The 27,771-nt window shown below is 45.1% G+C and overlaps 1 protein-coding gene across 6 annotated transcripts; it reads right to left on the bottom strand.

Moving 5' to 3' along the window:
- Positions 1-70: 70 nt before the first annotated feature.
- SHMT1 (serine hydroxymethyltransferase 1) lies at positions 71-27,771 on the bottom strand. 6 transcript variants are annotated; one of them, XM_075994061.1, is made up of 13 exons: positions 27,621-27,770; positions 24,513-24,640; positions 23,555-23,669; positions 22,518-22,663; positions 14,538-14,653; positions 14,017-14,177; positions 8,995-9,076; positions 8,301-8,513; positions 6,581-6,697; positions 4,574-4,696; positions 1,758-1,874; positions 808-918; positions 71-470 (listed from the first exon to the last, which is right to left on the bottom strand). In XM_075994061.1, the coding sequence occupies exons 3-13, from the start codon at positions 23,648-23,650 to the stop codon at positions 301-303; spliced, it is 1,452 nt and encodes a 483-aa protein (XP_075850176.1). In that variant the 5' UTR covers positions 23,651-23,669; positions 24,513-24,640; positions 27,621-27,770; the 3' UTR covers positions 71-300. The 6 variants fall into 6 exon arrangements, with proteins under 6 accessions (XP_075850176.1, XP_012603380.2, XP_012603381.2 ...); XM_012747926.3 differs by lacking the exon at positions 24,513-24,640 and having other exon boundaries at positions 27,621-27,771; XM_012747927.3 differs by lacking the exon at positions 24,513-24,640 and having other exon boundaries at positions 27,598-27,770.

The raw sequence follows: 27,771 nt of genomic DNA, 5'->3' as shown, positions 1-27,771 counted from the left end.
CAATGATTAAGGCTAAATGGCTACATAGTATTTTATATTTCTAGAATAATTATATACAGCAGTGAGAAAGTGAGGCTCAAAATTGATTTTTTTAATAACCTATCCCAGAATTACTAACATTGGAATTTAAATTTTGGTTTGTGAAGAAACATGAAAAAAGTCCAAAATAAACTCCCTCAAAGGGCACACAAGGAAACTACATAGGTCCCCTATGGGGCAGCTCTTCTGTCTCAGGAATCTGGGTCCTCCAGCAGGTGGCTTCTTCAACAGTGCCGGGCAGGTGCGGAGCAGGTGGCTCTGTTAGAAGTCGGGCAGGCCAGGTAGAGGGAAGACAGAGGCAAAGCTCTCAACCTCCTCCCGGAGAGCCCGCACGGCGCTCTGGTACTTATCCCCTGCCAGTTTCTCCTTAAACTCCTTCAGGCTGGCCTTCGCGCCGATGTCGCCTTGGATATGCAGAGTCAGCTCTATCCCTGTGCCAGCAAGACAAAAATGAGTCCCCTCTGGGCCCATCCCGAGCCACATGCCTGGAGTGGGCAAGGGTGGCTGAGGGCCAAGGCACAATTACAGCTGGGGAGCATGAGAGCACTCGGCCCCAGTGTTCGCCTTAGCAATGGTTCTTGGATATACCCTTCCCTAGGCAGACAAAACCTCTCAGGCGAGTGATGTGCTTAAGTGGTTTTTGCTGTCTCCCACCCCAACATTCAGCCTTGACACAGAAATGTCCTTCAGCGGTGGGGTCTCAACTATGTCACAATCAAACTTCCACACACAATGTGATGTGGCAAACCTCCAAAATTTTATCCTTACCTCTGTGAATAAAGTGGGCTACTTTTTGAAAGTCTTTTTCCATAAGTCCTCGGGATGTCAGTGCTGGGGTCCCTAGTCGCAGTCCGCTGGGCCGAAGGGCGCTTCTGTCACCTTCAAGATAAACAGGGCTCTGTCCCTAAGCTGCACTTAACTCACCACTGTGACCACTGTGCATTTATAAAAGAACATGTGAGGCTGGGCGCAGTGGCTCACGCCTGTAATCCTAGCACTCTGGGAGGTGGAGGCAGGAGGATCACTTGAGGTCATGAGTTCCAGACCAGCCTGAGCAAGAGTGAGACCCTGTCTCTACTAAAAATAGAAATTAGCCGGACAACTAAAAATCTATATAGAAAAAATTAGTCAGGCATGGTGGTGCATGCCTGTAGTCCCAGCTATTCAGGAAACTGAGGCAGGAGGCTCGCTTGAGCCCAGGAGTTTGAGGTTGCTGTGAGTGATGCTGATGTCATGGCACTCTAAGCCCAGGTAACAGAGCAAGACTCTGTCTCAAAAAAAAAAAGTGAGCAAGAAAGAATGGGCCTGCGGATACTGGGGCTTGATCTAGCAAGAAGAGTACAAATGATTAAAATACTAGAGATCAAACCCAAGGCAAGAGGAGGCAAATCCATTTTGGCCACTCTATTGCAGTAGTCCACTAAGTGGCCTGTGATGTGTTCCTCACTCCTAAGAATGAGGTGAACATCTGTTTGGGTTTGAGATGTGTCACCTACATTTTATTAACCATCAACTGGGAAATGCATCCTCTGGTTTCAAGGGGCCCCTGCCTTCCCCATCCAATGACTGTACCACCTCCAAGGGCTCCATGTCAGTCTCTTCATTTCTACCTGCAGGCAGGGCCAGGATAGAGCCAAACACCTTCATCAGCTACAACTCTGGCAGGAAGAAACGCAGATGGAAAGGCTGTGGAAGAGAAGACCAAGGAAGATTCTCACCTGGGCAGGTGTTCTTGTTGCAGGCAATAGAACAGGCTTCTAGCACCTTCTCAGCCCTTCCACCATCTGTGCCTTTGGAACGGAGATCCATGAGGATCAAATGGTTGTCAGAACCACCTGTAAACAAAGTTGAACTCATAGAAATGCAGAAAGCCGACTGTATGCTGGGTGAAGGAATCTCTCTCCCTAGGAAATGAGGGCAGGGGTGAGAAGGCCGGAGCAGATGAGGGCAGGAAGGTGAGTGAACCACCACATGGCCTAGAATTTTAATCACCCATGAAAGAGAAGGTGCCCCAGCCTAAGAATCTGAAATAAAGGACACAGCACTTTCAAAAGGGGTAACTGAGGAGGGATGTGAGACTGATGGGTAACAAACGTCCAGCAGCTTTTGTGGCACAGACTGCCCCCTTCTGTGACAGCATGACAGGTGCCAACACAGGGGCCTGTTGCTCCTCTGGGGAAGGGACAGCTTGTTTGGACCACTCATAGCTTGTTTTCTCTGAAAAGTTCCGTAGGAATTTCCCAAGTGTCTCTGACATCAATCTTAAAGGTTCCTTCTAAGGCAGCATCAGAGTAGTGGGCAGTGTTCAACTTACGGATCAGTGGGTAACAACTACATTCACTGAGCACGTACTAGGTGCCAGACACTGTGCTGGCCTGTCATGTATTTTATCCCAAGTGCTGTGAGGCTGACTGTAGTACCAAAGTGGGAAGATGAGGTAGGGAGGCCAACAGAGCTTTCTAGACCTGGCCCAAGGTCCCACAGGAGTCTTTAGAACCCCTGGATCCTTCACTTTGAAACTTCATTAAACCAGGGTATTGACTGGGGTAACAACAATGTCCTCACTTCTGCCACAGGTTGTTGCAGAGATGAGCTGAAAGACATCGGTGAACTAAGTCAGTATCTTGGCTTTGGAGCCCCATGGCTGAGTCCACTTAGTTTGCTGTGTGGCTTTAGTCACCAAGCTCAACATTTTGGAACCTCAGATGCCCATTTGTTAGAGAACGACCAATTCAAAGGCTTCCATGATATTTAAATGAGATACTGGACATAGTACCATGTTTCCCCAAAAATAAGACCTATCCATAAAATAAGCCCTAGCAGGATTTCTAAGCATTTGTGCAATATAAGCCCTACCCAGAAAATAAGACCTAGTGATGGGCGTGCCTACACAGCGTATCTGCACAACCCATGCATTTCATCACGGAGCAGTAAAGGAGACGAGTAGCCCTTCTCATCTGCCCCATCGTGACAGCTACTATCCCAGAGGTGACAGGAAAGGTGCGGGCAGCCCCACCAACAAGGTCAGCTCCCCATCAGGTCCCAGCCATCCTGTGCGTGCTACAAGCTGAGGCTTTGAGGGGAAAATAACACATCCCCTGAAAATAAGCCCTAGGGTGTCTTCTTGAGGAAAAATAAATATAAGACCCTGTCTTATTTTTGGGGAAACACGGTACTTGCCACAGCACCAAACATAAAGCAGGTATTCACAACCATTATGCATTTCAATGGTCAGCATCAGGAGCTCAGGAACAATGAACACAGGGTGATGGCAGACCTGGGGGTGTGAGAAGGTGGAGGAGACGGTGTTCTCACGAGACTCACTAGGAGTTCTAATGCTGGAGCTGCCAGGAGACGACTGTGGCCTAAGCCCTCACAATGCCAATGGTGGTTCCCAAACTACATCACCTGGGAGCTGTTTAGAAGTGCAGCTCCCACCCCAGACCTGCTGCGTCAGAATCTGCATTGCAGCAGGCTCCCAGGGAATCGCATGCACATCCCAATTTGAGAAACAGTGACCTAAGAGGCCCTGAAGGTCACAGTCTACACTGGGACTTCAAGGGCTGTATTATGTGAAGATGTGGAAAATGGAGGAGAAAGACAGACAGGAAGTGAAGTAGAACATAAAAGAGGGTATGGCCAAGAGAAGAGAGCGCTTGCCCAGCTAGCTGTGGCCAGCTCTGCCACTCATGGACACAAGGTTTGGTGGGAGACCCACTCCTCAGTCGGGGGGGACCTGTGATCCCCATAAAAGGCAAAGGGCAGGGTGCAGGGGGTGGGCACCCATGTCTGCAGATACCAGGACCTGTCTTCCTGGACCATGCCTCTGCTAGCACGTACAGCAGCCTTGTGAGCCGAGGAACACAGCCACCCTTCCACAGGATAATCAAGAACACTGCCTGCCAGGAAAATGCGTCATCCCTGTGGAAACCTGCGGTGACTGGAAGGTGGACAGCACTGCTGAGCAGCCTCCCCTGGAAAGTCCATCTCACTTGCAGCCAGTCAGCCCCAGGACTGTCTGTATTCAAGCAAACATGGCCATAGCAAGCCAGCTGCCCAGGAACATGCAGCAAACCGAGAGGCTTCCCAGCCAGTGGGGAGGGCCTGCTGCACCCCACCTCAGCGGGGCAGCAGGGCAAGAGGAGACACTCTGCACCACAGCACAAGGTATCACTGTAGAGGAAGGTGCTGGTCCTGCCAGGATCTAGTCTGGGCTCTGCTACCTACCAGGGCTGTGACCGCTGCAGCCCAGCCTCTCTTAGATGAGCCTCAGGTATCCTGCTGCAGAGCCATTCTGAGGACATGCAGCCCTCACGCTGGTGACAAATGGCAGCTATTATTCTGATCATCTGTGGCCCATCTGAGGGGACGCTGACCTCCTCCCAAGGTGGTCCTGGGTCATCACTGCCAAGGCAGCAGTGCCCAGGGCCACTATCCTATGGGACCAACATCCCGATCATCAGACAAACCAAGGAGCAAGGCTTAATGCAACCAAGAGGAGAGCAGGCCTGCTGAGCAGCATTTGTGCCTGTACCTGTGACAATTTTGTAGCCCAGCTCCTTCAGGGCCTCAGACAGAGCCCTGCAGTTGGCCACCACCTGGTGCTGATAAACTTTAAATTCTGGAGTCATGGTTTGCTTCAAGGCCACAGCAACACCTAGACAGGGAGAGACACTGCATCAGGAAAGCAGGAGAGAATCAAAGATGAGTCGGCCAGGCGCGGTGGGTCACTGCTATAATCCTAGCACTCTGGGAGGCCGAGGCAGGTGGATTGCTTGAGGTCAGGAGTTCAAAACCAGCCTGAGTGGGACCCCGTCTCTACTATAAAAAAATAGAAATTAATTGGCCAACTAATATATATAGAAAAACTTAGCCGGGCTTGGTGGCACATGCCTGTAGTCCCAGCTACTCGGGAGGCTGAGGCAGCAGGATCGCTTGAGCCCAGGAGTTTGAGGTTGCTGTGAGCTAGGCTGATGCCATGGCACTCACTCTAGTCTGGGCAACAAAGTGAGACCCTGTCTCAAAAAAAAAAAAAGATGAGTCAAAAAAAAATCACTCCTTTCCACTCAAACTTCCTTTTTCAATGTCACCAAAAGGACATTATTACATTCTCCTCCAAAAAACCCTATAAGTACTGGGCTAACCAGACCTTTATTGAAGAAGCCTCTTCTCTGAGGAACTGCTTTTGAGGTAACCTTTCTCATGGAAGTTTAGTGTTCATAATATTACCATCGCAATGTTTTCTCTAAGCAAGATGGATTTTACAGTCCTTTTTAATCTTGATGTGTGAAAATGATTACTTAGCTACCCTAACAGCTGATGCTTTGATCCCAAGTTAGGCAGATCTCTCGGATCACAGTCCAGATGGGAGGTGCGGCCCTGTTCTACCCTGTACCTGTGTTCAGTCCTGAGGCTACTTAAAGGAAAAATGGAGATAAGCAATACACTATGACTTTGCCAGTATACATAGAGTAGTTTAAGACCTCAGTACATTTTAGGGACTCTCAAACATACACTGTGAAACATTTTTCCAGAGCTGCTTAAGGTCAATGAACTCATTATCCGAAGGTGAAGGGAGGTAGATGCAAAAGCCACATGCCTGAGTCTTGGCACAGAGCCTCCAATCAGTGCTGTGGAAACAACGGGAAAGGGCCCAGAGTGGCAGGGGACCAGGTGGTCCCAGCATCCCAGAGTTGAAACCGTGGATGCTGAGCGTGTAGGTGTAAGGAGAGAACATGAGAACAGCCCAGGAACCCCCGACACCTCCCACCCTTCGTTTCCTCTTTGGAAATGCTAGTGCATCTCCGGACCCAGAAGTTACACCTTCATTCCAAGCACCTTGGTTGACACTGGGATGACCCTGAGATCAGCACAAATATCCTAAGAGAGCCTGCAGGGCAGTCATGGAACTCGACCCTGGAGTCACCAATATGGCACATTGTGAAGAGGGAGGGTCACCCCCCAGGCTGGGGCCCATCATGGGAGAGGGGCTCATCCTATGGGGTCTAGACACTAATCTCCCTCAGCCTTGCTATGTCCTCTTCTAACTGTCAGGTTCCTTCCCTGCTATTTCTCAAAGAGGGCTCCACATACTTTACACACTGGCCTAGTCCAGCTTTGCCTCCAGGTGGCTGTACATGTAGAGTGGACACCACTTCCCTCTTGTCCCCACCTGACACCAATCTCAACTGTCTCCCTTTTCTTCCGTAAGCATCTCCTGGACAAAACGGTCCTCTAGTTCAGGGGTCCCCTACCTATGATGAGTTGTATAATTATTTCATTATATATTATGATGTAATAATAATAGAAGTAAAGTACACAATAAATGTAATGCACCTGAATCATCCCTGAACCATCACCTCCCCACCCACCTCCACCCCTGGTCTGTGGAAAAACTGTCTTCCATAAAAACAGTCCCTGGTGCCAAACAGGTTGGGGACTGCTGCTCTAGTTGATTCCCCAGCATGAAAGTTCTGGAACCTGCTTTTTGGAGATGGGAATTAGGGCCCCCGGATGAGCAGCGCAGGAGATGATGGTTTACCAGCAATGGCGTGATTGTGGGGCCCTCCCTGCAGGCCTGGGAACACGGCAGAGTTGATGAGCGTTTCCAGGTTGTATAGAATCTCCTGGCCAGTCTTGGGGTCCACACTGTGCACTCCTGGAAGAAGAAAAGCATCAGAATGGGACCCTACAGGCTGTCCCCTGTGTTCTCCCTTTTGGGGCTTAAACCCAGACTGGCTACATCAAGTGCCCGCCTGGCTTGTACTCCTGGCGACAAGGAGAACTGGCCTGTGCTGCAACCGACAGAGGGGCTCTTGCTTCCCGAGGGCAGACCAGCGTCCTTGTTCTTGGGAACAAGGACACTGTGGATGACTCTGACTGAAATGCTGTCTCAGAACCTCAATTGAACACCTGCCTCCTCTAATGGCATCTCTGCTTAACAACATGACTACAACAAGGCCTTTAAAATGAAAGGACAGAAATTTCTCCACTGAGACTAACAAAGAATATGCCTTGGGCATATTTCCTTGAAATGTCTGAGATGACCTCTTTGAAAGAGACTGTACTCATTTGGCTGTATATGGGGAATAAAGTTCCTTTCTGAGAAAAGGTTAATATTCAGTAATAATAACTGCTATTCAATAATAATCAGCAACAACTAGTATTTACATAGAGTTTCTTGTGAGCCAAAAACTACTCTAAGCACATTGCATAAATTAATTCATTTAATGCTCAAAATAGCACTCCAAAGGGATAGGTACTGTATTATCACCCTGGAGGTGAGGAAATGAGGCACAAAGAAGTTATACGGCCAGCCCACGACCACACAGTGGGTAGCAGGTGTGTGACAGAGGCAGGATTTGCTCTGACCCTCTGGCTCCAGAGTCCATCAGCACTGGGTCAACACCCAGCAGAGAAACACAAATATCTCCTGGGCAAGTGGGAATGGCCACCTGCCTCATAAACATCAACACAGCTAAAAGAGGTCCCCGGAAGAACACAGAGGCAACAGGGTCTGAGAGCTAAGTGAGCACATGGCTGCGTCTAGCCCCAGCCAGGGCCTGGACAGGGCCAGCCTGCATTGGGGGTGAGAGCACTGCAGTCACCTGAGCGGCCTGTCTCTCTGCTGATGCAAGGTTGGTGCATCAGGTCTCACCATGGGCTAAATGAAGATCTGACCACTAATGGGCTTTCCTAGGTATGGGAATCCCAAACAAGGGGAGGGCCTAGAGGTGGGTTATAAGTACTGAAAAGAGAAATTTCTCACTAAAATGACTAAATTTGTATTAAGGTTTCTATATCAGTGTTTTACGGTTTGATTACTGTTAGTCATTCTCTTTGAGAAATATGGAAGTTCACCCAAACAATGCTGCATTGTGAGGCCTCCCGGTAACCCCCAGCCAGCCATGCACACCTTCCTTTCACTCAGACACCTGCCTCTTCAGGAGAGGATAAGTTGAGCAAAAGGCCATTGGCCACCAGCACCATTCCAAGACAAAGCAGCTGCTAATCCCTTTCCTGCCTTCCTAGGACCTGGACATACAGGAATGAAGCAAGAGCTGTGACTCCGGGCTTCCTTCTAGATCCTTTCTGTAAAGCCTGCCACTGCTCCTTCCTAAGCAGCTCTCTAAGGCACTGGGGTCCTAATATTTTCAATGGCTCCCAGGTCAGAGTTGTTCCCAGCTCCCTCAGTAATTAAATCTGAACCTCTGCAGGAGAAATGTAATGGTTCCCGTCTGTCCCCAACACTCGGAGCAAACCTCTCCTGTAGTAGATCATGCCAGCTCGGCAGCCTCTCAAGGTCTTGTGGGTTGTGGTGGTCACCACGTGGCAGTGTTCAAAAGGGGAGGGCACCACGCCAGCCGCCACCAGCCCACTGATGTGTGCCATGTCCGCCATGAGATACGCCCCATTCTGATCTGCAATCTTCCGCAAACGCGCATAGTCCAGGTTTCGGGAGTAGCAACTGGTTCCTGAGATAGGAAAGGTGACACAGTTCAGACCATCTGAGTTGGCTTCAGTGCAAATCTGCCAAGTGGCCTCTGGCTATGCACATGTGAAAGCCTAGAGATTTGTCCCTCTAAAATCTCTGAGAACAGAAATGGAGAATGTCCTAGAAAAACATCTTTGTGCTAACAGCAGCCTCTCGGGATCTGCCTCTTCAGTATCATGGTGGTTGGGATGGCCCCCACTATCGCAACCAACCCAATCAATCAGGGATTGACGTTTCTATGCTTCCCTGAGAACCATCTCAGATCTTATTCCACATAACACTAATGGTGGCAAACAGACTGGTGCCCTGAAAGAAAAGAATCGACTATGACCCAAGAAACTCAGCTATCCAAGGCAGAAATTAGCAGTCAGCTATGTCAGGGCAAGAACATCTTTACACGTCATTCTGTAAGAGGCAAGGGCACTGCTGATGAACAAGGTCACTTTCCACCCGCCCATCACCTGCGATGATCAGCTTTGGGTGGAAGAGGCGGGCGTTCTCCTCCAGCTGGTCATAGTTGATGTAGCCAGTGTCTGGGTTCACCTGCGGGATGTCAGGGAGTCACAGCTCAGGCTACCTCCTCTACCAAACTGTGCCTCCTGCCCTCCCACTTAAGCTCGCTCCGCCCGCCATGACAAGAGGAAAGATGTCCCAGATGAGGACGTGAGGGTGAGAAAGGCTACCGGTGTATTCAGCTCACACAAGTGGTATAGATGACCAAGTATTGCTCAAGACCCAAGAGATCCTGAGGAGTCCCAGGGGGAAAAGTGAACCCTGTCTCTGGGGTAATACCCTTTGATGAGAAGGAACCCCAAATCCCCTGCAGAATGAAATAGATGCAACAAACAGACACCACACAATGCAGACTAAAACATGTTATCTTCAGGAATGAGACAAAAATGCCTGCTAACATCACGTCTATTCCAAGTATAATGAGGCAAGAAAAGGAAAGAAAAGGCTAAGGATAAAGAAAGAAGAAATTTTAAAAACTGACATTACTCACAGACAACATGATTGTATACCTAGAAAAGCTGAAAGATTCTAGAGGCAAACTGTTAGAACTAAGTGAATTCAGCAAGGTCACTGTATACAGCATTGAAAAACAAAATCAATTATATATGTGTATATAAGCAAAAAGAAAATCGAAAATGAAATTTTAATATCATTATATCAAAAACCACAAAATAACCAATGAAAGATGTAAAAGACCTCTACCAAAACATTATTAAGAGAAATTTTTTAAAAATTGAAAAGTTATGGTAATTAAAGAAGCAAGCATTTGTGGAAGGGCAAACAATCTGATAGAACAGAGAGAGCCTATAAACAGAACCCTCATGACACAGTTATCAGATGGATGATATGGTGACACCGCAGTGCTATGGGGAGAGGATGGCCTTTCCAATAAATGGCACCAAGTCACTGGATATCCATATGGACAAAAGTGTGATCTGGACGCCTTACACCACACACAGAGATCAACTCCAGAGCCAGCAGTCCCACTTGTGGGCATACAGCCTAGGAACCCGCAGTCTGTCGAAGAGACAGCTGTGCTACTATGTTCACTGCAGCACTATTCATGACAGCCAAGGTACAGAAACAACCTGAGTGTCCATCAGTGGATAAATGGATAAAGGAAATGTGGTATATAGACACAATGGAATACTCTTCAGCCTGAAAAAAGAAGAAATTCTGTCATTTGCAACATGGGTGAACCTGGAGAGCATTATGCCAAGTAAAATACACCACACACAGAAAGACAAGATTAGGCCGGGCGAGGTGGCTCACGCCTGTAATCCTAGCACTCTGGGAGGCCGAGGCAGGTGGATTGCTTGAGGTCAGGAGTTTGAAACCAGCCTGAGTGAGACCCCGTCTCTACTATAAATGGAAAGAAATTAATTGGCCAACTAATAATATATAGAGAAAAAATTAGCCAGGCATGGTGGCGCATGCCTGTAGTCCCAGCTACTCGGGAGGCTGAGACAGAAGCATTGCTTAAGCCCAGGAGTTTGATGTTACAATGAGCTATGATGACGCCACTGCACTCTAGCCTGTGCAACAGAGGGAGATCCTGTCTCAAAAAATAAAACAAACAAAAAAATAATTAAAAATAGAAAGACATCAATTCCAGATGGACAGCAGATCTAAATGTTAAATGTAAAACAATTTTTTTTAGCAACACTAAAAAAATTTTAGCAATTTTTAAATAAACATTCAGTTTATTAAAGTTCTGAAACAGGTCAAGGGGAAGCAAACATGACCAAAGTGGAGCATTGCAGGGAAAACTTTGGGGTCTGGGATATGGGAGGCCTCTGGAGAGCATGCGGGGAGAGAAACTTCCTGTCCCGAAGTCCCTACCCCCAATCTTCCTCCCTCATCCACTTGGCTCCATCAGCAACTACCAGCATACCTGTAGTGAAAGGTTTCGGGTCTGGTAATCTTTCCAGATAAAAAAGGCACTTACAATGCAGCGCAATTAGAGAAGCATGCATGCACGGTTACAGAAACTGAGACCTCAGCTAGAGAGTCAGGTTGAAAGATGATTTGTGGTTCTGTTTTGTGTGTTTTGCTTCAAGGGTGTGCTTCTTTCTCAGCCTGAAAGAAGCTGAACTTGGCAGAGAAACTGCTATCCCGATAAAATATCAACAACTGACCCCCAGTAAAAAAATGGATGTAATTTTAAACATTTTTTTAAAAGCCATAATTACATACACAAAAAATCTGTTTTGCTCTCTTCCACATTTTTCTTTTTAAACTTGTAGGGGTTTTAAAAGTTTTTCTTATTTTTTTAAATCTTGAAAATGAGACGATAGAACAATTCCTGGAAGAATTCAAAGGCATTTATAACAAACTGCAGGGAGGGGGTCAGCGCAGTGCAGAGGCCTGCAGAGAGCAAGGGAGTCGCCCTCAGTCACTTAGGAGCAGGGAGAGGGAGAAATTCTCTAGTCACAGAGGACAAGCTGGGAACAGGGACACAGGGTGGAATGGATACAAAACAGAAGAGCAGTTTCACTGCTGCTCCACAGAGAAATGGATGCCTGGGTCTGTGTGGGTGTGGCAGGGGCTGAAGGCAGAGATGGGTGGCCCTGGGAGGCCCCCTGACCAAACCCACAGCCTGGATAATATAAAACTAACCAGGAAAGGCTCATCCAGCCAATCAGGTGTGTCTCCTCCTCCTGCCCACAGAGGCCGGTGCCCACTACACCCCTGTAGTGGGTAAGCTGTGCCTCCTGCTGCGTAAACTGCCCAGGGTCCCAGGCCCCACCCCCCACTGCACCCAAAGGGCTGCGGCCTGCACAGTGTACATCAAAGATGGGGGTGGTCAGAGGGAAATGGGCACAGGACTAAGCTTCCAAATGCCTGGAACGGGCTCCTCAGGAATAGAGGACACTGGCCTGAAATGCATGAATAAGGCTTCCCAAAGCCTCAGCTAAGGCTCTAGACAGCTAGTCAGAAAACACTCTTTGCCACAAGTCTGTGATGAAAAAAGCACAGAAACTGGCTATTATGTTCTAAGTCCAAAGACAAAGTATCTTGTTACTACTGTCCCAAGTTTCAAAATCCATCTTCAGCCAGGCGTGGTGGCTCACGCCTATAATCCTAGCACTTTGGGAGGCCGAGGTGGGTGGATCATTTGGAGTTTGAGACCAGCCTGAGCCAAGAGTGAGACCCCGTCTCAACTAAAAAAAAAATAGAAAGAAATCAGCTGGACAACTAAAAATGTATAGAAAAAATTAGCCAGGTGTGGTGGTGCATGCCTGTAGTCCCACTCGGGAGGCTGAGGCAGTAGGATTGCTTGAGCCCAGGAGTTTGAGGTTGCTGTGAGCTAGGTGGATGCCACAGCACTCTAGCCTGGGCAAAGAGTGAGACTTTGTCTCAAAAAAAACAAAAAACAAAAAAACACCTTCAGGCTAGCCTTGGCCAATGAGGTGATCTGTGGCTAGAAACACCTAGGCCTTCCATGAGAAGAAATGAAAGCCACTTGCACAAAACAGCACATGGGAAATCACTATAATTGAGACAAAGGCTGAGTAAACACAAAATCAACAACATGCAACAAAGACCACAGAATGCCAGAAAGGATACTGGCTTGATTTCCTTAAAAGAATAAAATGTGTCTGATGTTTAGCCAAACATAAAAATACACGACTACCTTTTTATCATAGTAACAAATATGAAGCTAACCAGGAATGGCACATATGACAACAAACAACATGAAAAGGTGGTTTGTGGACATTCAGAAGAATCACCAACACTGGACAATAAAAAATAAGCAAATTACCTCTTTCCCGCCCATCATCCTTCACATGTATAGATAAATCACCATGCCTCACACAAGCCCACGCATCTTATGAGCATTTTTTGACCCAACTGTTTATACACATAGGGTCTCCCACAAAACAAATATTTGCTTGGGGCCTTGCACACCCTACTGGCAGCCCTGTGCACTGGTTCTGATGGTGCTGGTTCCACTCCTGGGCACACTGCTATCTGGCTTCAGCTGGCTGAGAACAAGTCTGGGCAGTGGGGTAGTGATCGGGAGTAGTAGTTGATCTATGATGGGACTACTTCCCAACAAACCCATTGCAAGCTGAAAATATCATTAAGTCAAAAACATTGTAAGTTGAAAATTTATTTAATACACCTAATCTACTAAGCATCACAGGTTAGCCTGGCCTGTCTTAAGCATGTTTGAAATACTTATGTTAGCCTGCAGTTGGGCAAATCTATCTAACACAAAAGCCCATCTTATGATAAAGTGTTGAATATCTCATGTAACTTGTTGAATACTGTACTGGAAGTGAAAAAAAGAATGGTTGTATGGGGACTGAGGTACAGTTCCTATTGAATGTGTATTGCTTCTGCACCATCATAAAGTGGAAAAATAGTAAGTCCAACTACTGTAAGCTGAGGACTGTCTGTACCCATTATAGCCACCACCTACAGGCAGGAGCTAGCTCAAACTCGGCTGTGGAGGTTTGTGGTTGTTCATGGTGGGGCTGCAAGTATTGGCGCTGGGACCAGGGATGTTGCCGTCCCCTGTAGCTATTGCGTATCCTTGCAGCTGCTGGCCCACAGGGGTTCCCAGCAGTGATGTCACAAGGAGAGGGTAGAGCTCTGAGTTGGTGGCTGCTGCTGGGGGTCCAGCTGTGGCTGACCTGCTGTTGGGAGTTGTTATTCCCCAGTGGTTGCTGCCCCCATGGATCTGGGGTGGCCACCACCCTTGCCGCGTCTGAGCCGTCCCCAGTACTTGCCTTCTCTCCCTGCAGCCTCAGCTCAGACACTCATCTCCAGCCCAGATTGCTCCAGCAGGCCCTGAAAGCCTGAGGAGTCCCCAGAGCAGGGAAATGAAAAATGGTACAAAGTGGGGACTTCCTATAGTGCCACATGAACAAAACCACTGTATTTATCCCTACAGGCGTGGCCAAACATTGGAGGTTTTCTGAGGAAATGACAGCTATATATAGAGAGAGACACTCTCTTACCTTATAAGGCATAGATTCAAAGAAGATGGATGTGGCAGAGATTTTCTTCTTGTCTGTCATGAACCCATGGGTCAGGTGGCCCCCATCAGGCAGGTCCAGGCCCATGATGCGCCCATGGGGTTCCACCAGGGCAGTGTACACTGCAAAATTTGCAGGGGAGCCTGAAACAGGTAGACCAAAAGAGATATGATGATTTCTACCTGAGGCACCAAGCGGCACTGGGAACTTGGCCACTAGGTGTCCACCCAGGAGTGGAGAGAACAGACCTGGCCATCCTCTTGCCTTCTCTGAACTCTTGCACCAGCCCCCTCAAGAGTAAGTGGAGGGGAAGTTCAGAGACAATTGGGCACTGCCCAGGAGGGCACAGAGCTGGGAGCCCCAGGGCAATGGGGAAGGACGCATGTGCCCAGGAGGCCATGGCTTATCTTGACCTTTATTTACGGGCAGTCCCTCTTAGAACTCCTCTTGGTGCACATCAACCCAGGGAGACAGGCATGAAGGAGTCTGGACTCGGCAATCACCTGAGTAAGGCTGGACATTGACTCCCCAGCACTGTGGGTCCAGATTATAGGCCTGCAGCGCTCGCTTCTGACAGAGTGTCTCCAGCTCATCGATAAACTCAGTCCCACCGTAGTATCTGTGGAAGGAGAGCAGGAGACTTAAATCCACTCTGGCCCCTGAAACTCTGTGCTTCATAGGGGCCAAAGAAGGTAAGGGATGAGACTGTGGAACACAAGTGGAGGGAAATAATGAAAAGAACTTGCTAGAATGCAGAGGCTGAACTCAACATGATCAATTTTCCCATCAACACCCCTGGAATCAAGTCAGGAGACCAAACCAGCTGTGAGACTTTGAGCAACTATCTCATCTATGCAAAGAGGGGGTTTCCATCCCTGAAAAGGAATGAAATCCTGTGACGTGCTACAACGGGGATGAACCCTGAAACCATTATGCTAGGTGAAATAAACCAGTTACAAAAACACAAAACCTGCATAATTCCACTTAAATGAGGGACATAATCAAATTCAGAGGCAGAAAGTAGAGGTGGTTGCCAGGGCTGGGGAAGGACTGGAGAGTTGTTTTTTGGTTTTTTGCATTTCTAATAAAATTTTTTTTCATTTAATAATTACATATCAAAATTTATCATATATTTATGTTTTTGATTATCTGTATACTAATAATAACTCAAGCCAGTAATTTTTAACTCTTAAATTTTGTGGTCACAAAAAGCTTTAAAAATTAAAATATAAATATATATTTTTTAATTGTGGTAAAAAAACATAAAATTTACCACCTTAACCATTTTTTGGTGCACAATCCAATAGTATTAAGTACAGATGCTCCTCAATTTATGAAGGGGTTATGTTCCAATAAGCCCATCATAAATTGAAAATGTCATAACTTGGGCGAGGCAAGGCACCTCATGTCTATAATCCCAGCAATTTGGAGGCCAAGACAGGAGGATAGCTTGAGGACAGGAGTTCAGGAGCAGCCTGGGCAACATAGTAAGACAGCTTCTCTATGAAAAATTTAAAAATTAGCCAGATGTGGTGGTACACGCTTGTAGTCCTAGCGACTACGAGTCTGAGACAGGAGGATCACTTGAGCCTAGAGTTCAAGGCTGCAGTGAACTAAGATCTAGCCACTGCATCCAGCCTGGGCAGAACAAGGCCTTGTCCCTAAAAAAAAAAAAAATCTTAAAAATGCATTTAATACACCTAGACTACAAACATCATAGTTTAGCCTGGCCTACCTTAAACATTCTCAGAACACTTAACATTAGCCTTTAGTCGGGTAAATCTATCTAACACAAAGCTGACTTTATAATAAAGTGTTGAATATCTCAAGTAATTAACCCTTTGCACTTGCTTGCTTTTTTCTTGATTCCTTTATTCTACTCAGGGTTTTTTAAATACCCCAGATTTTACAAAGCATGGCAGTAGAATAAAAAACTGGAGTTTCTTTTCATACAAACTTATTTATTTGGATTTTTTTATATTTCAAATTATTGATACATTCAAAGAGTAATTTTAATCTCTATAATTTTTGCTAGCCGTGTCAAGTCACACTCGACATCCAAGTGCAAAGGGTTAATACAGTACTGAAAAACAGAATGGGTGTATGAGTACTTGAAATATGGTTTCTGGCCGGGCGCGGTGGCTCACGCCTGTAATCCTAGCTCTCTGGGAGGCCGAGGCGGGCGGATTGCTCGAGGTCAGGAGTTCAAAACCAGCCTGAGCAAGAGTGAGACCCCGTCTCTACTATAAAATAGAAAGAAATTAATTGGCCAACTAATATATATACAAAAAATTAGCCGGGCATGGTGGCGAATGCCTGTAGTCCCAGCTACTCGGGAGGCTGAGGCAGGAGGATTGCTTGAGCCAGGAGTTTGAGGTTGCTATGAGCTAGGCTGACGCCATGGCACTCACTCTAGCCTGGGCAACAAAGCGAGACTCTGTCTCAAAAAAAAAAAAAAAAAAAAAAAAAAAAAAGAAATATGGTTTCTGCTGAATGCGTATCATTTTTGAACCATTGTAAAGTTGAAAAACCATAAATCGGATCATCATAAGTTGGAGACCACCTCAATACACACACACGATTATACAACAGATCTCTAGCACTTTTCATCTTTCAGAACTGAAATTCTATACCCATTAAACAACTCCCATTTCTCCCTTCCCCCAGCCACTGGTAACTACCATCCTACTTTCCATTTCTAAGAGTCTGACTACTTATATATCACATATAAGTATAATCATGTAGCATTTGGCTTTTTGAGACAAGCTTATTTCACTTAGCATAATGTCCTTAAGGTTCATTCACAGCTGCACAATGTTACAGTATTTTTTTAAGGCTGAGTAATATTTTATTGTATGTATACACCACGTTTTGTTTATTTATGATCTGTCAATGGATATTGGGGGTGCTTCCATCTCTTAGCTATTGTGAATAATGCTGCAACAAACATGGGTGTGCAAATCTCTTTTTAAGACTCTGCTTTCAATTCTTTTGGATATATGCCCAGAAGTGGAACTGCTGTGTCATATGGTAATTCTATTTTTAACTTTTGAGGAACCATGATATTATTTTCCATAGTGGCTGAAACATTTTACACTCCTACCAATAGTGCACAAGGGTTCCAATTTTTCCACATCCTTGCAAATACATTTTATTTTTTTCCTTTTTGATAACACTCTTAACAAGTATGAGGTATTACCTCATTGGGGTTTTAATTTGCATTTCCCTGATGATTACTGATGTTGAATATTTTTCATATACCTGTTGGCTATGTGAATGTCTTATTTTGAGAAATGTCTATTCCTCTGCCCACTCTTTAATCTAGTTATTTGTTTTCTTGCTATAGTTTTTTGAGTTCCTTATATACTTTAGACATTAACCCTGTATCAGATGTGTGATTTGCAAATATTTTCTGTCATTCTGTAGGTTTCTTCACTTTTGATTCTTTTGCTGTGTAGAAGCTTTTTAGCTTGATCCAATTTCATTTGTCTATGTTTGTTTTGGGGGTCATATCCAAAAAAATCACTGCCTAGAATTTTCTATTTTTTATTAGGTCATTAAATATGAAATGTCTGCTTTTATTTTTATTTTTAATTTTTTTTAACACTAGCCAACTGCACTTGTCAAGAGAAACGTCTGATTTTAAATCGAAAGTTTAGTTTATTATATCTCAAACAAGAAGCAGTACAATTAATCAAAGTATGTGCCTAAACTCTCGACACAGTTTTGCCATCTTAACCGTAGCTTGTTTATGCCAGCAGCAAAGAAGCCTGGAGAGCAAGTGGCAATGCAATCAAGAAGGGAATTTTCTACAGCTTGTTGAGAACTGAATATTTTTCCTTGCGAGAAGTGATCCAAAGCCTGGAAGCATTGGTAGTCAGTTGATGCAAGGTCTGGTGAATATGGTGGATGACACCAGGTCCACTTTCTGTTTGAGCAGCATTGTTTTTTGTGTCATGTGGTCTTGCAAAATGATTGGCCTGACTCTATTGACCAATCTGCTGCTTAATCGTAAGCATCCTTATCATTTCATCCAATTGGTTGCAGTAATCATCCACTGTAATGGACTGACCAGGTTTCATGAAGCTATAGTGGATAATACCAGCTTTTTTTGATGGATAGTCAACTTTGGACTGTGTTTCAGCACTTAGTCTTTATCCAACCATTGTGCCAAACACTTGGGATTGTCAAATAGAATCCATTTATCATCACACATAACAATAAAATGTAGAAATGACAGCAAAGAAAAACAAGCTTCAAGATGATTTCTCTTCTGATGCTTATTTAATTCACATGAAACCCATCTATCCAGCTTCTTTGCCAATTTGTTCAAATGATCCAATATTGTTGGAATAGTAATGTCAAAGGCTGCTAATTCATGTGTAAGTTGAGATGGATTTGCTCCCACTACAGTCTTCAGTTCATCATTATCTACCTTGGTGTCACCCACATGGCTCATTTTGAAGATTAAAATCACCAGAAGGGAATTTCTCAAACCATAAATGTACTATGCATTCCTTAGCCACATCCTTCCCAAACACTTCATTGATATTTCCAGCTGTCTATGTTGCATTGGTTCCACAATGGAATTCACATTCAAAAATAACGTGAATTTTTGACTTCTCCATGGTTTCACAAAAATTGCTCTTAAAAAAAAAAACCCAAAAGATAATCACAAGCCAAAACATGCATTTGAAAGAACAAGGACATACCTTCACAATTAAAATAAAACAAGAAGTGTCAAAGTGAAACTTAGTACTTAAGGAAATCAGACAGTCCATACTTAACCTTACTAATAGTGGCCATCCTAATGGGTGTGAGGTGATATCTCATTGTGTTTTTGATTTGCAGTTATCTAATGATTAGTGATGTTAAGCATCTTTTCATGTTAAGCATCTTAACTCCCTGCTTATTGGCAGAGAGTTAAGTGTGTACAGTTTGATCTCTGCAAGATGAAAAGTTCTGGGGATGGATGGTTCCACAACAGTGTGAACATATGTAATGTCACTGGGTTGTACACTGCAAAATGGTTATAACAGCAAATTTTATGTTATGTATATTTTTATTTTATTAATACCACAACAAGAGGGAGTTTTGCATTGAATTGTACACTTTATGTGGGTGAATTATATAGTATGTGACTTATGTCTCAAAACTATTATTAAAAAATAAAAAAACACTCCAGGCATAGCAGCACATGCCTGTAGTCCCAGCTACTCTGAGAGGCTGAGGCAGGAGGACTGCTTGAACCCAGGTGTGGAGGTTGCAGTGAGCTATGATGACATCACTGTACGTTAGCCCATGCAACAGAGCCAGACCTTGTCTCAAAATAATAATAATAATAATTTAAAAGCTATAAAAATTAAAAACAATAGACCAGGTACAGTGGCTCATGCCTGTAATCCTACTACTCTGGAAGGCTGAGGTGGGAGGATCGCTTGAAGTCAGAAATTCAAGACCAGCCTGAGCAAGAGCAAGACCCTGTTTCTACTAAAAATAGAAAACTTAGCTGGGTATGGTAGCCTATGCCTGTTGTAGTCCCAGCTACCAGGGAGGCTGAGGCAGGAGGATCGTTTGAGCCCAGGAGTTTCAGGTTGCAGTGAGCTATGTTGATGCCACTGCACTCTAGCTGGAGTAACAGAGCAAGACTCTACCTCAAAAAAAAAAAAACAAAAAAACCCAAAACACAGAACTTTGTTTCTAGGTTCATGTTAGGCAAAGTCATTAATGTTAAATCAATCTTGTTTGCAAATATTAACTTTGGCCATTAATAATGTTCCAAAAGATAAATTCACATTATTAATATGATAATGAAAATCGGTAATAACTTTTAAGAGTCCTTTAACTTGAATAATGACTTAATTACCTACACTTTTATTAAGTTTTTAGTGCCAGTCTTATTTGGTTCAGCTAAGTAATTAAAAAATCACAGAATGAGTCTTAAAATAAAAAAGAGGTTTCACTAAATTATCTCAAAGGTCCCTTCCAGCTAAATTTCCAACTCTGTGACCAAAGAGGGTGTGGTCTCCACCAGGCTGAAGGATAGCCCGTGCCTAGGGATGGCAGAATTATGGGCTGCCAGGGGCAGCAATAAACCACCTTCCAGGGGAGCAAACACTGGTGTTTCATGGTCATAGTGAGGCTCTAGTGCCCTGCTTGCCTCAAACTGACCCAGATGTTTGGACACTGGAAAAGACCTTGTGTGTGCAGCCAGACACTGGCCAGACACAGCCGTGTAACCTGAAGCACACTCTTTTACCTATCTAAGTCCTTATCTTTGAAAGAGGGGTGATAATGCTGACTGCACAGTAAAGCTGTAGAAGAAATAAAAACAGAGGATGTATGTGGTCATGTTCAGCCTAGCCTAGAACCCAGCACTTTATCACTTTAAGATGTTTTCAATTATATAATCACCATTATTTTATTAATTGCTGAGAAAGAAAAAAGCATTTTCAATCAAATTATGACTCGCCACCAATCAAATTTATCTCAGTTTCAGAAATGTTAAAATGTGGAAAAAATGAGTGCTTAGCATTGATATTCAGTAAGTGCTCAATATATACAGGGAAAGTGTCCCAGATGCTCCACCTCTGACTGTGGATGGAAACTCAATTCTGGACAACAGATTCAGAAGCTTGATTTTGGTCTGGAGTCCAACCCATGTTCTTCAAATCAACTTCCCCTGGCCGAGTGTGGTGGCTCACTCCTGTAATCCTAGCACTCTGGGTGACTGAGGTCAGAGGATCACTTAAGGTCAGGAGTTCAAGACCAGCCTGAGCAAGAGTGAGACCTCATCTCTACTAAATCTTTTTTTTTTTTTTTTTTTTTGAGACAGAGTCTCACTCTGTTGCCTGGGCTAGAGTGCTGTGGCATCAGCCTAGCTCCCAGCAACCTAAAACTACTGGACTCAAGCAATCCTCCTGCCTCAGCCTCCCTAGTAGCTGGGACTACAGGCACACACCACCATGCCCAGTTAATTTTTTCTATATATTTTTAGTTGGCCAATTAATTTCTTTCTATTTTTAGTAGAGATGAGTCTCATTCTTGCTCAGGCTGGTCCATCTCTACTAAAAATAGAAAGAAATTAGCTGGACGACTAAAAATATACAGAAAAATTAGCTGGGCGTGGTGGCGCATGCCTGCAGTCCCAGCTACTCAGCAGGCTGAGGCAGGAGAATCGCTTGAGCCCAGGAGTTTGAGGTTGCTGTGAGCTAGGCTGATGCCACTGCACTCTAGCCCAGGCAACAGAGCAAGACTGTCTCAAAAAAACACAAAAACTTCCCCTGCAAGCAATGGATACTCCTAATCCATGTCTATTCTCATTTGGACAAAACTCACAGAGGAGAAAAAAATGCTACTAGTGATTAAGGTAACCTGCAGATAGAAATGCTGACAGTCTGAACACCTCATGGGGGCCAGAAATCACCTACCTCACCTCTTTACAGACATAGAAAACCTTATATTCACTGGGTGGGAAAAAAAGCCCAGAAGTCATCAGAGTACCTTCAATAAGATCAACTAGAGATGTTGGAATCTTTGAGACAGCGTGGGTGGAATCTGTGAGACAGCTTTAAGACAGTTTTCCAACATCCAAAACCAATTCTCAGATACCAACTGGGTGTCCAGCAATTCAGTTCAATTCTGACACTAATGACCGAGTTAGTGCAGGCTATACAGGTTAAGGGTTCAGTCCCACCAGACTGCCCCCAGTTACCACCGCCCTCAGATTACCTGCACTTCTGTCCAACTTGGCTAGAAATTCAGCAGTTCCCACAACCCTCACTCAGGTTCAATAATTCATGATAACAACTCACAGAAATCAGGAAAATACTCTCCTTATGATCACCAGTTTACCATAAAGGATACAACTCAGGAACAGCCAAATGGAAGAGATGCCCACGGCAAAGTACTAGTGGAGTGCAGAGCCCAGGGTGCTCGCCTTCACAGCACATCAATGTGTTTGCCACACAGAGTGACCTCTCCGAAGCTCTCTAAATCTTGTTCAAGTCTCCCTGTCCTCCCCAGTCAGGGTGAGTGGCTGAAAGTTCTAACCCTCTAGTCATGTATTTGGTTATTCTGGTGACCAGACTCTATGCTGAAGCTATGCAGGGGCCACTCCCTGGGTCACCTGGTTAGTATACTCTCAGGTGTGGCTGAAAGAGGCTTGTGATGAAAAAAAAAAAAGACATACCAATTACTCTGTAGATTCCAAGGGTTTTAGGGCTCTGTGAGAAGAACCGGGGACAAAGACCAAATAGTTATTTCTTATTATACCCCAGTGTGAGAACATATGGATTCCAGTCCCAGCTCTGGTGCCTGTGTGCAACCTTGAGAAGTCTGAACTTGAGGGAGTGTCAGCTTCCCCAACTTTAAAATATGGGAACCTGGCTGTTTTCTGAAATGTTCAGATTGTTTAGATTCTACACTGATTCAGTACTCCATATCACTGAGTCAGGAACAGGCCTTTGAAGACATTTACATACCTCTGGCCTGGGTACCCCTCAGAGTATTTATTATTTAAGCAAGAGCCCAGGGCCTCCAAAACTGCTCGGCTGGTGAAATTCTCTGAGGCGATCAGCTCCAATCCGACCCTCTGCCGGTTACTTTCCTTCTTAATGATGTTGTAAACCTTATGAGAAGAAAACAAACGCTAGACATTTGGACATTTTAGTTTAAAATTTTGCTCTGATCAAAGCCATAATCTCCTAAAGAGAAAAGATACTATCACAGAATCATAGTGCGCCCTCAGAGGCAGACCATAACTCAAATAACCAAATTAACAAGACTCTTATAACACTTAAAGAATAGAACAAATCCTCTTCAAAGGTTTTAGCATCTGGGAAAGAACTAATAGAAGTTAATGAATTAAGGAAAACAAGATGATTTAAGAGAAAATTATCTTTAAGTATCCCACATAATTTTTATTTTACACCATCCTGTTATTTCTATCCCTACATTTTACCACATTTATCCCTCCATGAACCTTATTTCTTGCTCCTCTTCCTTAAAAAAAAATACTTTGGCAAAAAGTAGAGACAGAGAGTAGATTAGTGGTTGCCCAGGGTTGGGGAGTTTGGGGTGACTGCTAGTGGAGACCAGGTTTCTTTTTTAGGGGATAAAAATGTTCTAAAATTGATTATTAACATATTAAAAACCACTGAATTGTATGGTAAGTGGAGGATAAGTCAATACAGCTGTTATAAAAATAAACAAAGAAACGTGCTTCCAGGTATCTAGATAGACACACAGTCCCTGTGAACTATAAGGAAAAGGTCAAATCTCAGTGACCTTTCCCCTTCTCCACTTCCTCTAGAGCACTCAGCACAGCTCTCTGCACTTTGCAGAAACTCAAAAAATTCTTTAAATTTACCCTCAAAGGATTTTTACCGACTGCCTCTAAATCCAATATGCTTATACTAACTGCAAGGTTGTCCCTAATAAAGTTAATTTATGATTAGAACTAGAGGTTTAAACAAAGGCCTCCAATATAAAATCTTTATGAAGACCTCACAAACCTCACCTCAATGTCGCTGTCCTTGAGGGGCTGCACCAACATCTTATCATGTGAGGACCACAGGTCAGCATCCTTGTGGGCCCCGTTGACTGGAGTCGCCATTGCACTGGTTCAAAGGTGCCTAAAAAATGGGAAAACCATGTGTAGCTTCCAACGTTAAATTTGGTCAAAGCTCATCACAACCTGTTAGTTCTCCTGAATTGCTAACCTACCAACACATTTTTTTAGCCTTTCCCTCAGAATTGCTTGGTAAATGCGAGTATATTCTATTGCTGTTTCACTATGTGGAACTTCTGGTTCCTTTCTGAACTTCAGTGTCAGCTCATCTTCGTCAGTAATGAGGACTAACCCTGCTCTCTCCAACCCTGCCTACCCCCAAGACCTTCCCCCTGAGGGCCTCCTTTCAACTAAACTTTTCATGGAGACAGCTCATCCTCCCAACTAAACTAAGGTCCTTGAAGGCAAGGACTGCTGCTTTTTTTAAATCTCCCACAGTACCCAGCACAGCCATACATGAAGAAGTAATATCTGCTCAATGACTGAACAGATGAATTGCTGACTTGAAACAATTCCACCAGCAGGAAACTTGTAGGTTCTTATAAAATGGGGAAAATTCCCTATTTAGTAACTTTTCAAAAGATTTTTCTGGACTGATACACAAGGTAATGATGAACAGGATACAGACAGGTGGGATAATCTTTCCAGGATTACCACAAGTAGTATTTTATAAATGGCAACTTAACACTACTGCACTTGACTAGTCTTAAAAAAAAAAAGCCACTTAAGTACAGCAAATAGCACCTATTCATTCAATCTAGACACATTTCTTCAGGCTCCAGAGAAGTGCCAATGGGACTTTTGCTGTAAGAAAGGCCTCTGCTAGGCACTGGATTTAAGTTATTTTATTTTAATCCTAGCAACATTTTTTTTTTTTTTTTTTTGAGACAGAGTCTCACTCTGTCACCTCAGCTGGAGTGCAGTGGCGTCTCATAGCTCATTCCATCTTCTAACTCCTGGGCTTAAGTGATCCTCCTTCCTCAGCCTCCCGAGTAGCTGGGACTACGGGCTAGCTGGAACTACAGGAGAGCATCTCTTTAAAAGAAAAAAAAAAAAAGTAGGAAATGCTCTGGGGAGGAGGGGGTAAGACAGGCAACAAACAAAAATGTGCACTAAATGCACAAGGACAAACGGAGGTAAAAAATGGGAGTTGGGGGCCGGGCGCGGTGGCTCACGCCTGTAATCCTAGCACTCTGGGAGGCCGAGGTGGGCGGATCGCTCGAGGTCAGGAGTTCGAAACCAGCCTGAGCAAGAGCGAGACCCCGTCTCTATTATAAATAGAAAGAAATTAATTGGCCAACTAATATACATAGAAAAAATTAGCCGGGCATGGTGGTGCATGCCTGTAGTCCCAGCTACTCGGGAGGCTGAGGCAGTAGGATCGCTTGAGCCCAAGAGTCTGAGGTTGCCGTGAGCTAGGCTGACGCCATGGCACTCACTCTAGCCTGGGCAACAAAGTGAGACTCTGTCTCAAAAAAAAAATAAAGAAAGAAAGAATACAGGAGTTAATAAGACAGAGGCCCTGCTCTTAAACAAGTAAACAAGAAATACACAAGAAAATTTCAGGCAGTGATGATTGCTAGGACGACAATAAGAGGGTGGGAGCTACTTCAGACTGGGCCAAGGAAAGCCCCTGAGCTGAAATCTGAACAATGGATAGAAGCCAAGCATATGAGATCTGAGGTAGGAGCAATCTGGGCAAAGCAAACACCAAGTGCAAAGCCCAAGATAAGAAGCAGCATGATTACCTTCAGATTTCAGAAATCTGGCTCATGTTGCTGAAGGCTGGGGAACAAAGCGAAGTCACAGGAGATGAGATTCAAAGGCCCAAGAATAAGAGCAAGGACAGAACAGGCTTTTGCCTTGACATACATTTTACAAGTTTCAAACTGTTTTCTAGAAACCTCTGCCTTATCCTATTTCTCAACCCATCTGTGAAATTTGAAACTAGCAACTAGGCTCACGCCTGTAATCCTAGCACTCTAGGAGGCTGAGGTGGGTGGATTGCTCAAGGTCAGGAGTTCGAGACCAGCCTGAGCAAGAGTGAGACCCCATCTCTACTATAAATAGAAAGAAATTAATTGGTTAACTAAATATATGCATAAAAATTAGCTACTCGGGAGGCTGAGGCAGTAGGATCGCTTGAGCCCAGAAGTCTGAGGTTGCTGTGAGCTAAGCTGACGTCACAGCACTCTAGCTCAGGCAACAGAAGTGAGACTGTCTCAAAAAAAAAAAAAAAGAAAGAAAGAAAAGAAAAGAAACTAACAACTAGAAAAGCCTAATTGGAGATCAACTTTCCTTATGTAAAAGAGGAGGAGCTAGACTCCTATAATTCTCCCACTGCCCAACAGTGAACAGCCACACCTGAGAAGTGCATGCTAATGCTCACTACAGGAAGGCTGGTGGTACTAGCACGGGCTCTGGGTTCAAATCCCGCTCTGCCACTTACTAATGTACCACCCCAATTACTGACATCTCTATGTCTCAGTCTCCTAACATATAACACAGGGATAATGGGAGTTCTGAAGCTAGACATGAGAGTTAAAATGAGACATCAGGCAGAAAGCACTCAGAACAGTGCCAAAGTATTCAAAAAAATTAGTAATTACTGTTAACAAAGAAACCTGGGAACTGCTTGATGCCAGGAGTTTGAGACCAGCGTGGCCAACATGGTGAGATCATGTCTCTAAAAATAAAAATAATAAAAAAATTAGCTGGGCATGGTGGTGGACATCTGTAGTCCCAGCTACTTGGGAGGCTGAGGTGAGAGGATCGTTTGAGCCCAGGAGTTTGAGACTGCAGTGAGCTATGATCAGGCCACTGCACTCCAGCCTGGGTGACAGAGCAAGATCTTTACAGAGGAGGAAACTGAGGTTAAGAGAGCTAATTTGTCTAAGGTCATATAATAATTAAGGACCAGAATCTGAACTTTGGTTTACCTTTAGTTCCAAAGCCTTTTCCCAGGACACTGCACTAAACAAAAACACAATTACTCATCTCTGTTGCATGTTCCCTCAAGCAAAAAATTTAAAATATGGGCCAGGCACAGTGGCTCACACCTGTAATCCTAGAACTCTGGGAGGCTGAGGTAGGTGGATGGCTCAAGGTCAGGAGTTCGAAACCAGCCTAAGCAAGTGCGAGACCCCATCTCTACTAAAAAATAGAAACAAATTAACTGGCCAACTAAAAATATATAGAAAAACTTAGCGGGGCATGGTAGAGCATGCCTGTAGTCCCAGCTACTCTGGAGGCTGAAGCAGTAGGATTGCTTGAGCCCAGGAGTTTGAGGTTGCTGTGAGCTAGGCTGACACGAGGCACTCTAGCCTGGGCAACAGAGTGAGACTCTGTCTCCAAAAAAAAAAAAAATATATGATTCCATAAGAACCTAAACTGGTATTTCCAGTCCAGCAACTGCCTGAGTGAGAGCAGGGCATCTGTGCTGGCCTCAGCTGGTCAAGGGTCAATTAACTTCCAGAACCTTGAAGCAGAGGCACTGGACCAAGAACTTTACAATGCAACGTTTGTCCCCTAGAACATGGGGTGACAGACTGGGAGCAACCGGAAGAGCCCATCCCCCACAGGAACACACGCCAAAAGTAGAGCCCCGACACGTGTAGCGGTTAGGAGCGTGGGCTTTGAGAAGCACGGCTGCCACTTAAGTAGGCTCCTCTCCGAGCCTCGCCTTCCCTTCTGTCAATCGGGGGAACGGTAGCACTCGGCCTGCAGCTGTGCTGGGGCGAGCAGAGTGGCCGTACTTAAAACGAAAATGTGCAACGAGAAGGGTGCTCCAGTTAGTTATATCCAGTCAGTCTTCGCATCCGGGCCAAGGCCACCAGCCCACCACACCGACCGTGCCTGAGAACGCGCAGCAACCCCACCCTCAGCCCAGCCGCTACCCGGCGCCACTCCCGTCACTCTGGCTCCACAGAGCGCGGGGAAAGCGAGCGAAGGCGGGAGACGCCGAGGCCTCGGGACCAAAGCCGCCCACCTACCGGAAAGGGCCCCGCGCACGCACCTAGCGACGCCTCAGTCCCATCAGACTCCCGACGCCGGGAACAGGGGACACGCACCGGCCGCGTGACCCACTGCGGCAACCTGTTTCCCCAAACTTGGCGCGCGCCGGCCCGCGCCCACTCTGAGCACTCCGCGCTCACCGCCCCCGGCCT

The sequence above is a fragment of the Microcebus murinus genome, chromosome 18, assembly GCF_040939455.1.
Source record: "Microcebus murinus isolate Inina chromosome 18, M.murinus_Inina_mat1.0, whole genome shotgun sequence".
NCBI lineage: Eukaryota > Metazoa > Chordata > Mammalia > Primates > Cheirogaleidae > Microcebus > Microcebus murinus.
Note: the sequence above shows the minus strand (reverse complement) of the source record. Positions and strands in the feature narration are given on the sequence as shown.

Excerpts from the sequence above, each read along its gene's own strand:
- SHMT1 (XM_012747926.3), bottom strand. The coding sequence starts at position 23,650 with ATGGCGACTCCAGTCAACGGGGCCCACAAGGATGCTGACCTGTGGTCC. Across the intron at positions 4,697-6,580 it reads CCACAATCACGCCATTGCTG|GTGTTGCTGTGGCCTTGAAG; the intron begins GTAAACCATCAT and ends CTCCCTGTCTAG. Across the intron at positions 1,875-4,573 it reads GGGCTACAAAATTGTCACAG|GTGGTTCTGACAACCATTTG; the intron begins GTACAGGCACAA and ends CTTTGTTTACAG.